The 14611-nt window shown below is 38.8% G+C and overlaps 1 protein-coding gene across 1 annotated transcript; it reads right to left on the reverse strand.

Annotated features, from left to right (window-relative positions):
- Positions 1 to 2921: 2921 nt before the first annotated feature.
- CRTAM (cytotoxic and regulatory T cell molecule) lies at positions 2922 to 11674 on the reverse strand. Its single transcript, XM_045555779.1, has 5 exons — positions 11315 to 11674; positions 9264 to 9347; positions 7270 to 7416; positions 5634 to 5720; positions 2922 to 3251 (listed from the first exon to the last, which is right to left on the reverse strand). The coding sequence occupies exons 1-5, from the start codon at positions 11580 to 11582 to the stop codon at positions 3121 to 3123; spliced, it is 717 nt and encodes a 238-aa protein (XP_045411735.1). The 5' UTR covers positions 11583 to 11674; the 3' UTR covers positions 2922 to 3120.
- Positions 11675 to 14611: the final 2937 nt, after the last annotated feature.

The raw sequence follows: 14611 nt of genomic DNA on the forward strand, positions 1-14611 counted from the left end.
ATTTTCTGACTCAGAACTGCTATAAAACTATAAATGACATGCCTAATCTTGATGTGTTTGCATGTTAAAACTCTCTTAGAAAGCAGGACATCTGGCTCATTCCCCTTCTAACTCTGTTACCTCCCCTCTCCTCCTGAACAATTCAGTCCTAAAGTCCTTTAGGTGGGGTATAGCAAAGTAGGTGTCCACTGTGGTGTTGGTGGGGAAGCTGTGGGGGCCCAGAGAGGGGCGTCAGAGCCAGGGCCTGGGGAGGAAGCAGGGCCCCTCAGAGGGCTGCCCAGCACTTGGTGTGGGTGAGAAGAGTTACGTGGAGCAGTGTGTGTGTGTGAGTGTGTGCTGAGAGCTTTCGCACAGTGGGACCACCTGGTGTGGGGTGTCAGAGCCCAGGCTTGGTGAGGAGATCACCCACGGGGTGGGGGCAGGGAGGGGAGCACAGAATGGGAGTCAGAGCCTGAGCAGAGAGAAGGGCATCCTCAAGGAGAATGGGATGGTAGCAAAGATGGGAGATCGGTTACATACAGAGGATTGATTTAAAAAAAGAAGTAAATATATTAAGGGTGATGAAAGTCATGTTTCTCAGAGAAGGGAGTTACAGAAAGGGAGAAATCTCAAATAAACTCATGGTTTTCAATAGCTATATTTAAATATATACACATATTATATACATATACACATATACATACACATACACATACACATAAATTGTCATGTATTTCCTAGCTCTGTCCACTGACAGGACTTGAGAATGATAGTACCATAAAAGCAATGAGTGCACTTGGCAGCTGGATCTGGGCTTCTATAATAAATACCATTTTCCACTAAATGGAACTAGGGATCCTTGGAAAAATGGCTGATTCCAGGGTTGGGACAGGAAAAGTTTAAGATAAGACTGGAATATCTTGTTTAAGAAAGCAAAAAAGTGCTCCAAGCTTAGCGAGTACATGTCAAAGGACACGGAAGCCAGCTTCCACAATTTATCATCAAATTAGCAACGGATTAATTTGGTAGTAACAGATTTTAACCCATTGAATGACAGAGGAAACTATACAGGGATATATATATACACCATACAGGTATAAATAAATGAATAACTTGAAAGTTTGATGAGGAACAGGATATTTGAAGTCTTAAAGCATCTCTCCACAAAGTCTGGCAGACACTACCTTAATCAAGTGTTCAAAGTGAACATGATCAACAACAGGATAAATAAAATGCAATGATATAAACATAACATTGATCCTGTGATAGTGCCCTGAAAGTTGCATAATTTGAATCTAATCACAAGAAAACATCAGACAAAGCCAAACTGAGGGCAGTCTGCAAAATAATTCACCCGTAATCTTCAAAAATATCCAGGTCATGAAAGTAAAGCCGAAATTAAGGAACTGTTCCAAACTGAATGAGACTAAAATGAAGCGTGATTCTGAACTGGATGCTTTGGGACAATGGGTATAACTGGGAAAACTTGAATGGAGGCTGAAGACCATTAATAGAAATATAACTATGTTAATTTCCTGATTTTGGCAGTTGCATTGTGGTTGTAGAGGAAAGTGTCCTTGTTTGTAGGAAATCCACACTACACTGCTTGGAGGGTGAAGGACATCATGTCAACTTACTCTCAAACAATTCAGAGGGAAAAGTGCTTTGTGCTGTCTTTACACTCTTCGGTAATTTTGTGATTGTTCAAAAAATTTTTGTCAAGAGAAAAAAATCAGCACAGCTGGATCTGGCCCCTGTAACAAATTGCAAACTAATAATATGTGTGTGTGTGCTATTTTAGAATTGGTTTATTAAGATTCAAACAATGAGAAATTTGCCACATAAATGCCAGAGTTGGGTGTGGTGGTGCATGCCTGTAATCCCAGCACTTTAGGAGGCCGAAGCGGGAGGATTGCTAGAGCCCAGGAGTTGGAGGTTGCAATGAGCTAGGATGACACCACTGCACTCTAGCGGAGGCAACAGAGTAAAACTATGTCTCAAAAAAAAGAACCATTGTTCTATTAAAAAAATTTAAAAAAAAAGACATGCCATATGTTACTTTCACATGTGAAAACAGGAAGTACAAGGTAGAATACAACCACTAGAATAACAAATATATATTCTGCTCTTTATTAAAGAGTGTTAAAAAACCATCTATTAGGCCAATAATCAGTAAATTAAACTCATCATTTTCTTTTGTACGTGTTTTTGTAATGGAATGTCCAGGTCAAAACTCTATCAGGTCAGCTCTCATGATTTAGCAAGAAAATCGGAGAAATTCTAATCTTTGGGCCTACTTTAAGCTAACTCCTTGTGCCTTGGGGCCTGGATGCTGGGGCCTTCCTGCCCATCTGAGTCATTCATTATTATGCACCATTTCTCCCTGACCTGGTGAGTGCTGGTTACATCTTCTTAAAGTCTGTCTTGAAACTAACCTCTTCAGTTCAGGGAGCTGAAGGAGCTGCCCCAGGTCACATGACTCAGAAGCTGCAGGACCCGGCGCTCACCTCCACCTAGTGGCCCCTCTAGGACAGTGGTCAGTGAGCGGGATCTTATGGGCTAACCCTACTCCATGTGCATCTTTTTCTCTCATTTCCCAGGCTATATTGCTCAATGAATACTCAGGGTCATTTGAAACATGTACAAATAAGGGGCTGATATTGAACAACAACAACAACAACAAAAAGAAAGTAGCCTCCTAGGATCGGAGATCTTTAGGTACTTTCATCCCAAAATTCTTTATTTTGTGACCAGAGGAAAGATTTAAAAAATTTTTTTTTTAATAAAGCAGTTCCACTAGAGCCAAGTATCTAAACATTCCTGTTCCCTTTGAGGTAAGATGTTAGCTGGTCACAATGACCCTGATCCTCAAGGCTTAGTAGAATCTTCCTGCTCTGAAGTAGTGTCAGCAATAATAGGTTATTTCTTGCTTTCTTCCTTTTAACAAGGAGCTTTATGTGTGTGGTTCGGTCCTCATGTTGTCGTGCTGGCTCTGGGACAGATTATCATCTGAGGACACCGTCTCATGTTGCACAGCAAGGACGTTTTCCATGGCACAGTCATTATGCTCTTCCCCACGGGCTGCTCCGCTGAGATGACGCTGCGGCTGCCCTGAAATCACATTTTCTACTGCAGGGAGCACTACACAATACTCTCTGGTATATGAGTCTGCTTTTCTTTTAATTCTGAATGTTGTGCATTTTCCTTCCTCTTTGTTTTTGCATCTGAGTACAACTTCGTGATGTAGTTTATGCAACGCTTTGGGTGGGAAGCTGAAAGAAAAACGTGTTGAAGATGAATATTTATGTTGAACAACATTGCATCCACTTATTTGAAACACCTTGATTGAACATCATATTTTTATGTCCAATGTTAATGTCTTTTAAAAATCTAAAATTCCTGGATGCCTGTAAATGGTCTGAAAGCATTGTCATATTCTAATTTTTAAAAAAGTCTTGCTACCTAAACAATATACTAATAAACCTGAAATAAAATAGACAAATATTTCTGCTATAAAATAACATGTGTTGCTGAAAACAGCATATTGCCTTAACAAAATTGCACACCAAAAATAACAGGGATTAAGGGAAAGACAGGATTTGGGCAGACCACTCAAAGCCTATGCAACTCTGTACAAAGAGACTGGAGATGGCCCTGGAGAATATTTTTTAAATGTGCAAAACAATACAGTTAAAATGCTGGATTTCCAGGTACCAAGGCAAGGAGGATGAAAGTGGAGGTCTGAGCCTAGGAGAAAGTAAAACCTCCTGTGAGCACTGGCAGGCCGCTGGGGGTATACCTTTCTGGGGAGGCAGCCCCTGAGTTTAGGTGCTCATTTCAAATTTTATTAGAGTTCAATTGCAAGGGTTTCTGCTTATTCAGTAGTTGAGCTGAGGGCTTTTCTTTCCCTGTGAGAGATGATAATTCTACTCCCACTGTTTTTCTTCCCCTTACCTAGGAAAAATGGCATAGGAAATGACCCAACATATACATTATAGTGACATCATTCTCTACCTGCCAGGTGAGTTTGAGATGACTGATGTTGTAGAAACATGAGCTGCAACATAACAGACTGTATGCAGTTCACACGTATTTCCCCTCCCACCCCTAGTTTTCCAATCAATTCACTTGTGTTCCTCTCCCTGCTGGGACATCTGTTCTTTCTTCCCGTTTCACACTCTAGTAGTTCAAAACCAAAAAAAGGCAGAAGCGTCATAGGCAAGCTTGTTACAGAGACCTCAGTCAAACAGATAAAATCGAGCTGCAAAGCTCACTGCATTTCTTGTAACTCCTGGCAAGTGCAGTGAATTAATTTGCATGGAAGAAATAAAATGGTTGGAAGGTATAAGATTCCAGCTCTTCTGTAGCCCTAGCTTCTGCCTTCTGCATCTTCATCAAGAGTACACGCATGTGTGCATACACACACACACACACACATACACACAATCTCCTTCCCATTTAGATTCTTTTCTTTTCATTTTCTTTACGTATTTTGCCTGAGGAATTGCGATGAACTCATCCAAAAGACCTGATACATGTCTGCTTGCATTGGTTAAGCCTGTATTCATTCATTCAATACAGACTTATCAAATACTCCATTGGAGCCAGGCCCTGTAATAGGATCTGAAGGCACAGTGTGAATCCCGTTACTCACCATCCGAAGGAGTACTGTGGCAGCTAAATCAAAACAACACAAACTACAATATGGTGTGGAAGTGCTTCACTGATAGCGGTGTACGTAGGCCACTCTGGGGCACAGGAGGGGCATAAGGTCCTCGGTGCCCCTGTCTGTGACCCCGAGGAGTCAGGGATGGCTTCCCAAAGGGGCCTACCTTCCACTACATGAGCCTAACTGCTACTGTTTGTTGTTTAAGATGAACTTCCTTAAGTTCTACAAGATGATTTACGAGATTGACTTTCTAGTGCTAAACATCAAGCTTTGATTTTTTTTCCTTCTTTTTGAAAGCAACTAATTGATTGTGATGGTTACTTTTAAGTATCAACCTAACTGGATTAAGGGATACCTAGAAACCTGGTAAAGCATTATTTTGGGGTGAGTCTGTGAGGGCGATTCCAGAAATTAGCACAAGTCTGAGTGGACGAGGTGGGGAAGATCCACCCACAGTGTGGGCAGGCACCACCCAGTCAGCTGCAGACCCAGAGAGAACAAAAACAGAGAGAAGGCGAATGCCTCAGATCTATCTGTTGGAGCTGGGAGACGCACTTCCTTTCCTGTCCTTGGACAACAAAACTCTAGGCTGCCTGGATGTACACCAACGGCTCCCTCCAAATCCCCTCTCCCTGTCCCCTGAGTTCGCAGGCCAGTGGCTTTGGCCTGTGGGTTAACCATCGGCTTCCTAGTTCTGAGGCCTTCAGACTTGAACTGAGGCAGGCTACTGGCATCTCAGGTCTCCAGTTTGCAGACAGACTTCTTGTTGTGGGATTTAGCCTCCATAATTGTATGAGCCAATTCCCCTAATAAATGCCCTTTCATATGTGTGTGTGTGTGTGTGTGTGTGTGTGTGTGTATACATACACACATACATTTACATATACATATACATATATCCCGTTGGTTCCGTCTCTCAGGAGAGCCCTGACTAATACATTAATGACCCTCAGTCTTCAAATCTCAGGTCACACAATTGACTTACTTTGGCCATTTTTCTCTTGGGATGATGTTTCTTCATTATTTGACCTCGATCTGTAACTTTCTAGTGTGTTCTCTGAAATTTCATTTTCTGCAAGAAAAGAAAATTGAGTCACTAATTTCTCGTGCCACAGACATGTAGAGATGTATGTTTGAATAAGATGATACCTCTGTTACTGTACAATAGGAGACTTATTGTGCCCTTCCCATACCTCGCGTCCTTATTAATTTCAACACATAGTGTTTTAGTCTTTGCTATGGTTCCTGTAAGCCCTGTGGTAGGCATTATGAGTACTGGAAGTCAACTGACCACAGATTAGAACCAAGTGTTGTCTTTCAGAAAGGAACAATTCATGTAGCCCTAAAAGGATGACAGGGATGAAGCATCAGTGGACAGATTTTGAAACAATGCTATGGCCTTAGACTATTGTGCTACAACAGCTGAAAAGTCAGACCTTGTCTCTACGTCTGTGTATAATGAGGATATTACCCTTCCAAATACCCAGGGAGACTGATTTTAAACTAGCGCAAGTGATACTTTTAAGAAAGAGTCAGAGCTATTCAATGATGTAGTATTTTGCCTTAGGACATAAGGAGCTCTCTGTCACTGGAGGTATGTGAGCTTGATGTGGCTAGATCAGCACTGCCCGATAGCACTATAATGTAAGCCACATGTGTAATTGAAAATATCCTAGTAGCCACATACAAAAAGTAAAACAAAGGTGAAATTAATTTAATAACATGTTTTAATTAATACATCTAAGATTATTATTTGGTATATTCTTTTGTGTATGTGTATATGTGTGTGTAGAGCGTTCAAAATGGGATGTGTATTTTATCCTTACAGCACATCCCATTAGGGACTGGCCACATGTCAGGTCCTCGGTAGCCATCTTGTGGCTGATTTATTGGACAGCACAGGGATACACAATCACTCAGAATTAAGGAGGGTATTTGATCCTGACACATGGTTATGGAATGAATTGAGTAAATGGTCATTCTGGATAACTTTGTAGGTCCCTTCCAACTCTGATATAGGTTGAGTCTATGTATTTTAATGGATATCTTCTATGCTAGCTAAATAATATTGTTTTGTTTACAATGCTAATTTTTTAATCAGAATGCTTAAAACAATGACTGATATATTGTGGTTGAGTGAAGCTGAGCGCATTCTTGTAAAGTAGGAATGGGATTGAAACAGCCTATTATGTTCAACCTCTGATTGACCACCCCTAGAATATGAACTCCTTGGGAGCAGGGACCTGGGCTGTCTTGTTGACAGATATGTCGTGTCCCCACTGCCTGGAGCAGTGCCTGGCACACAGAAGATGCTCAATGAATGCTTCTTGAATGAACGGATGAATTGGCTCTCCATTTTGTATCCCTTCATGAACAGAAGCTTCTATAATTTAATACCAATTCCCAGAGCTACTCCAGTGTCAGTTGGTATGCACTCTTACACTATGTCCCTGGAGATTCACAGCCCACGTTTACCAGAAAACAAACAATTGATTATTTGAATGACAGTACTTACCAAATAGATCGTGCAGCATTTAACGAAAAAAGTTTTAATCGACAAAATTTTCCTAGCCAATTGTGTTGGCATCTTCTAGCCTCCATCGGGTTCTCTGGCCACTCACCTTTTTTCCATGTCACATGTGCTTTCCGCAGCTTCATTATGAACAGCTGGACTATGATGAAGAGTATGAAAATGAGGAAGGACACCAGAGTGAGCAGCAGGATGCCACTTTTCTTCCTTGTCAATTCCATATACTGAGGATTTGCTTCTATAAAAAAGGGTGAAAGGACTTTAGATACTTCAGTTTTTTTCAGTCACTGAGGAATACATACAATACTTCCACAGTGTAGTGTGGGCTAACAGCTCAGATGAAGAGATGAGGAAGAGATGAGGAAGAGCTTACCCCCGAAGGCAAAGAGAGTCATGTGTTCATTCTTCGAAAACAAGCAAACAGGCATACAAGCAAACAAAGCACTTCCGTGGGAGGATTTGAAAAAGTTTTTAAAGTTACATAGACATCGCACTAGTTATTTTTCACTTCTAGAGAAAGCATGTGAGAAAATTGACTTAAATTATAGTCAAGGGATTGAAGTTAGCTGTAAGGAATGAATTTTTAGCAAAGTGTAGTTAAGTAACAAGAGAGATTGTTAAAAAGTTTGGGAAACTATCTAAATAAAATGAAAATTCATTTATCTTGGTTAATGTGGCCCTATATGAAGGCATTTGGGACTAAATTAGATAAGTTCTTAAAAGTCTTGCTAAACCTAGAATTCTGAGTCTATGATCTGTAGTTTTGCTAAATGTCCTGGTCCTCTTATCTCAATCAACAAGTAATTAAGGAGTGCTGACTATGTGTAGAACATCATGCTTAGAGCTGCTGAAGACACAAATCCCTATGCTTTCGGGGTGGTTCTCTACATATGTAAACAAATTAATAAAAACAAACAAAAGTAAGATATCTTTACTCCAAATTCCAGATCCATATGTGTTTATATTATAGTATTATGTTCAGGGATTGAAAGGCAAGAGTGGTCTCTGAGGGTCAAGTTGATCAGAAAAGCTTTTAGTGAAGATATTGGCCTTGACAGAGGACTAGGGAGAGGACTGATGAGGTCTCTTTTTCCACTGGGGGAAGTTAGAATAAACAGGGCAGGGCAACTGAAAGAGGATGATATTTTCAGAGAAAAATATGTGTCTTGCAGAGACTTTATAGACACAGGACTGAAAGGGAGGGAGCAGACTGCTCCTTTTGGGGCGTCTGGGGCTCACACTGTGTGTTGTGGACTTTGGGAAGCCATGAAGGTGTTCTGAACGCAGGAGTGCAAAGTGCAAAGGGGTGTTTAGATGGCAGGATGCTAAAAATGAACCAGAAGATGAGAAACTAAAATTACAGTACTTCATGCAGGAGATGATGAGGGTCTAGACTGGGGGGTGGCAATGATAATGGGTACAATTCCTGAAAGAAAAGACTCCAAAGTCCTGGAAAACTGATTTTATATATGTGTGTGCACATGCACACACACACACACACACACACACACACACACACGGGAGTGAAAGATAACACTGAGGTTTGGGGCCTGTGTGATACTTTGGACAAGCTGATTTTTGTGGGAAAAGGTGCTCTTTGGTCTTTAGTTATGTTGAGTTTGAGTTTGAGGAGATGGCAGAAAATTTGGCTAGAGATATGTACAAAATGAAGTGAAACTGGGACTAACACTCAGAAGAATGTTCCGGAAATACAGGTATAGAAATCTTTTGCCTAGTGACAATAGGAATGATCTTAGGGATGGATCAACTTTTTAAGAATTAAGGAAAAGAACAAAAGATGGAGAAGTAAAATCAGAAAAATACTCGCATTGAGGAAGTCAGAGGAGGAAGTGGAGTTAGCCAATGGATAAAGAGAAGCAGTGGTTAGCAAGAAATAACAGGACTAGGCAAAGTATGTCAAGAAGCCAGGAGGCAACTAGACCAAGAAGGGACCAGGGAGTGAGAAACCTAACCCATCATGTCGTCAAGGGCAGAAATGTCAAGGAGGACTGGAAAAGGTCATTGGATTATCAATTAAGAGGTTAAAATGTCAAGTTTATTCTAAATATGGTTGGTGACACTTACCAGTGGTCAAGTCGGCATCTTGAGTAGTTTGTTCTTCCTCTTCTTTGCCCATCTCTAATGTACTAGAATCTTCCATTATTGAGACTAAGGTGAAAGAAAGTAAGACATGATAAAATCATACACCACATGTATGTGACTATATATAACTATATATATATTCTTCCCAAAGCATCTTTGGAAACCAAATTAAATGATCCTTATTAAAAAACAATTACTGAGATCATTTTTGAACTACTGATTTCTTACAAAGACAGTTGCAAAGGGCCAAGCTCACTTTGGCTTATTTTTTTTAAAGGTAAACATTTGTTGGACACTTACTCTATTTCAGGCCTTGATCTGAGCATTTGGTATGTGTTATTTCTCACCATACCTCTGAGAAAACAGGGGTTTAGAGTGGTTAAGTAAATTACCTAAAGTTCTGCAGCAAATAAGTGGTAGAACCAATACTTAAACTTGGTTTTTTCTAACTCTAGAACCCAAAATTTAAACCACTGTTATCATACTTCCTTCCTGAGTCAGGCCTATTAAGGAGAAGGTCTTTAGGAAGCCTCAAGATAACAACTGAACACTGAGGAATGGTATTCCAAGCTCTGTTTATACAAAACCTGCAGCCTGAAATGCACAAAGCAATGATTTTTATGTTGAAATACAGCCTCAGTTGTCATTTGAACCTCTGCCTGTCTTCCCCTTAAAAGTAGGATGTACTCTGACATTTTTGCTAGATACGACAAATTATAAAAATAAGAGACTGCTTTTTCAGATTTTGTTGTTTATCTCCTACTCCCTTTTTTCCCTCTGCAGTCTCTGGTTTTTTAGCCCATTGCACAGCGCCACTATGTGGACCCCGAGGGGAATGAAGTCTCCCATTCTACTGAAAATGGGCATTGTTAACAGTAATAAAATCGTAGAGATTGAAAGCTGAAAGGAATTTTACAAACCATATTTTTAAAATCTTATGTATGAAAAGGCAGAGCAGAATACTGAGTTGTTTAGTAGTGGTGCAAGCCAATTTAAAGACAACTAAATTCTAAACACGTTTACAATAATTGGATTATTAAAGCAAGTGGTGTGGCTGGTCCACTTCATAATATTTTCAATTTCCATTGTCCCTCAAAAAAAAAAACTGTATGATACATGTTGTATTTATCAGTGTTTAAAAACCCCAAATATTTACTTTTAAATATTATTCAGGATGCAAATTTTTAAAAATATGATCTGATACTCAGAACTATGAACATGATAATGACCTGAAAGTACTTATTCTACCAAATGAAATTATTATAGAGACACTATCTGAAACAGAAAGAGAACATGTAGAAATTTATGCCTTTCGGGATGAGGCTATCTTGCTTAAAGCACCATAATAAATTCATTCATTCATTCATTCATTCATTCATACTGCATTTTCTGAGCACCTGCTATTGCCAGACACTCTGCCAGGTAAAATACAAAGTTAAATTAAATATATGATTATTGCCCTGAGTTAGCCATCTATTGGGTTCCCTGTCTCAAAACTGGATTTATAATCCAGGCTTTCTAATTTCTTCTGCATTTATAGTTCAATCTCATCATCAAAAAGACCTAAATTCTTGACAACCAAGTAATCGATGTGCCTTCAAAGGTGAATTTGCTATTCAATGACAACACCAAATCTCCAGCTTCTGTTTCTTTGCTCTTAGTTGTTATCTGTGTTTTGTGGCTGGTCTGCTTTAGACAGGTAAACAAAGACATGAGGCTGCCCGCAAATGAATTCAACCTTGTCCTTTACTTAAGAGGAAATTCAAATGTCAAATCCTGTGTGTATGTGTGTGTGTATACATACATATCTCAAGCAAAATGGCACTGAACTTGAAAGGCTTTATGTTCTCCTGGAGCCCATCCCACTAAGCAAGTAGTCCTGACGTGCCTTTACTCGCAGCCAGTTGAAGGGGGCCTGTATGATCTTATTAAAAATTAAAATACAAATATTCTTAAAACTTATAATTAGAAAAGTGACCTTCCCAAGGAGGCACGATTTTTTTAAATAAAGACTTAATAGTTTCGGCACTTACCAGTACTAGTGGGCTGCTGAGAGTCTTGAGAGGATAGAGAGCTTCTCTCCAGAGCATCTGAAACTGTCTCTTCATCAGTAACTAAGAAAGGGGAAAAACAAAATTCTGCAACTACGGAGAGCAATTTTACCCACATTGTGTTCCATAAAAGGGATTGGAGAATGTATTTGGCTGCTACCTGCTTGTAGAGGTTGTGCAGAAACCCCAGAACTGTGTGTTCTGCAGCTTTTGCTCTGGGTTTTAAATCTGTATCCCGCTGATTGCCCATCTGCCAACCTGCCTGGCTTAAAAGGACAGCATGCCGCACCTCTGTGTCCGGGAGTAGTAGTAAGCAAAGTGTATTCACTGTCTCTATGTGTATCCATCCATCCATCGTCTATCCACCCATCCCTCTATCTACCCATCCATATATCTATCTACTTATTTGTTCATTAGATGGCTTTGGAATCAGCCTCAGACTGGGTCGAATTCCAGTGTTGCTATTCGTTTGCTCCTGGATGAGCTGGACAAGACACCTAATCTTTCTAATGCTCAGGTTTTTTTCTTATCTGCAAAATGGAGACACTAACAGCATTTACCTCTTGGAGTGTTTTGTGAGAATTAATAAATTCATCCATATAACATATTTAGTATAATGCCTGGCTATGTATTAAGCACAATGCTCAAGGTTATTACATAATATTTTTTGAAATGCTTAGGAGTGTTTACAGAGGTTCAACTTAGTATAGGTTTCACCAGTCAGAGAACAGGCCCACATGCAGGAAGTATGTAACAACTATGCCTGTCAATTTACAAATATTAATACTGATGTGGCCAGTGGGTAATGTCTTTATGAAATTTGTGGGTACTTCTCAGTGTTTATTTCATCAAAGAATTTTCTGCGCTTTTGAAATTCATTTTATTAGTCAAATATTTAAAGATACCTGAATTGTGTATAAGAGCTCTGAGAAGAGGAAGAAGAGCTACTAGGAAACACTAGAGAAATAGTAGTATGGATTATTATATAAGGCTAAAATGAGCTCTGTGATCACAAAGATGCCAGAGAAAATTGAAGAAAGAGGAAAGCTACTGGTGATGAAAAGATGGAAATACTAGAAAGCTAGGTCAAATAGAAACACTGGAAATAAATTATAAGAACATAACATGGGAAATGTTGGAGACACATAGAATAAAATTTATCAATAGTAACTAAAATCTTCTAATATAGTATATGTGAATCCGGATAATTATGTTTATGTAGAAAACAAGTTTTATCTATATATTTTAAAACAATATAGGTTAATAGGTTTATTTGTACTTAGATTTATTTATATTATATTATGCTTATTCATAAAATTTATAAAAATTATATCATTTATATTATATTTTAAAACTATGAGGTTTATAGGTTTATTTGTACTTAGGTTTATTCTCTCAATTAACAAACTGATAAATAGTTGCATTTAGATTGAATGTTGTCTTGATTAGGTGGAAACTAGCACATAATGATTTATCTTCCTAGTTGGTCAGAATGTTGTAGATCTCTGTTATCCAATATGATATCCACTAGCTACAATGGCTATTTAAATTTAAATTAATTAAAACTAAACAATATTAAAAATTTAGTTCCTTAGTTGCCCTAGCCACATTTTAAGTTAGAATTCTGAATAACTTGTATCCACCACTGAGAATTTGTCAGCTTCCAAATACTTAAATACTTCTAATGAGATCAATGATTATATTAATAAATGTGATTTTGATTCTGAAATATGTCAACATTTGAAAGATCAGTATAACTCAGTGATTCAGTATTTTCCAAACAACCAAGGCTTGATGTTACAAAAATCATGCCTGGGTAAAAGTTCCATTCTAAGTGCAAGATAATTCAATGGATTTCAATTCACAGAGTATGAAAAGTTCATTGATATGGTTCCAGAGTTTACATAGCAACAAACCTTTAAGAAACTAACTCTTGCTGAGTTTTGGTGTAACATCAAAGAAGAATATCCACAATTATCTGAAAAGGTTATTAAAATACTCTTCCCTTTTCCAGCTCTATATTTGTGTGATGTTGAATTCTTTTCAGGAAAAACAAATATTTTGCAAGATATTGAATGCAAAAGTCATAAGAACCTAATTGTTTTCTATTAAGCCAGTCATTCAAGAGGTTTTCAAAATGTAAAACCATGCCATTTCACTCACTAATCTCTTTGGTGTCACTAAATACAGGATTTTTTTCATAAAAATATTTCATTTCTTTTAACATGTAGTAGATTTATTATTTTAAAAATAAATTAATAAATATGTATTTTTTAAATCTCAGTTTAATTTCTAATAAGTAAATGTTGACAGACATAATTCACACAAGCAAGAGTTCTTGAAGGTTTTCAATCATTTTTAAGAGTGTAGAGGAGTCCTGAAATCAAAAGGTTCGAAAACCATTGCTCATTTTTTTAAAAATCCCATCCCCAAATAAGTAAGAGAAAAACAATATTCCACATTTGGAATACTAAAAAGATGAAATAAATATTTCCGAAGATAGTCTAATCTATTTCTGTTGCTCTATTCTTTTTCTCCAAGCATTGAACTGTGCGTTTTTTGAAGGAAAGCCCTTCTTTCCACAGGACCACCCCCAGACATGCAGCTGGTAGGATCCTCATTTTGCCTGGGTCGTACTGTGCAGACAGCGTAGAGATGAAAGGAGTCAGAGCCTTCACTTGTAAATGTGCATCCTCAGCTAGTAAATTTTGTAAATTAGTTGGATGAACAAAATGTTTGTAATATCTGTATGTCGGCATAGTAGCTCACCAAAGGAAAAAGGTAATGAACAAATGGAAGCCACCAACAGCTGATACTGGCGTGCCTCTTTGGATACTAGCCGGCAATCTGGCAGTGGGTGCTAGATAATCAAGTTAGATCACCAAAAAAAGTCAAGTCTTAACCTATTACTAGAAACATTTATAGAGGCCAGGTGCAGTGGCTCACGCCTGTAATCCTAGCACTCTGGGAGGCCAAGGCAGGTGGATCATTTGAGCTCAGGAGTTCGAGACCAGCCTGAGCAAGAACGAGACCCCGTCTGTACTAAAAATAGAAAGAAATTATATGGACAACTAAAGCTATATAGAGAAAAAATTAGCCGGGCATGGTGGCACATGCCTGTAGTCCCAGCTACTCGGGAGGCTGAGGCAGGAGGATTGCTTGAGCCCAGGAATTTGAGGTTGCTGTGAGCTGGGCTGACGCCACGGCACTCTAGCCCGGGCAACAGAGTGAGACTCTGTCTCAAAAAAAAAAAAAAAAAAGAAAAGAAAAGAAACATTT

The sequence above is a fragment of the Lemur catta genome, chromosome 7 (assembly GCF_020740605.2).
Source record: "Lemur catta isolate mLemCat1 chromosome 7, mLemCat1.pri, whole genome shotgun sequence".
Classification (NCBI taxonomy): Eukaryota; Metazoa; Chordata; class Mammalia; order Primates; family Lemuridae; genus Lemur; species Lemur catta.

Coding starts and splice junctions, on each gene's coding strand:
- CRTAM (XM_045555779.1), bottom strand. CDS start 11,582: ATGGGCAATCAGCGGGATACAGATTTAAAACCCAGAGCAAAAGCTGCA. Junction 9,348..11,314: donor TCAGCAGCCCACTAGTACTG/GTAAGTGCCGAA, acceptor CTTTCACCTTAG/TCTCAATAATGGAAGATTCT. Junction 7,417..9,263: donor AGATGCCGACTTGACCACTG/GTAAGTGTCACC, acceptor CCTTTTTTATAG/AAGCAAATCCTCAGTATATG.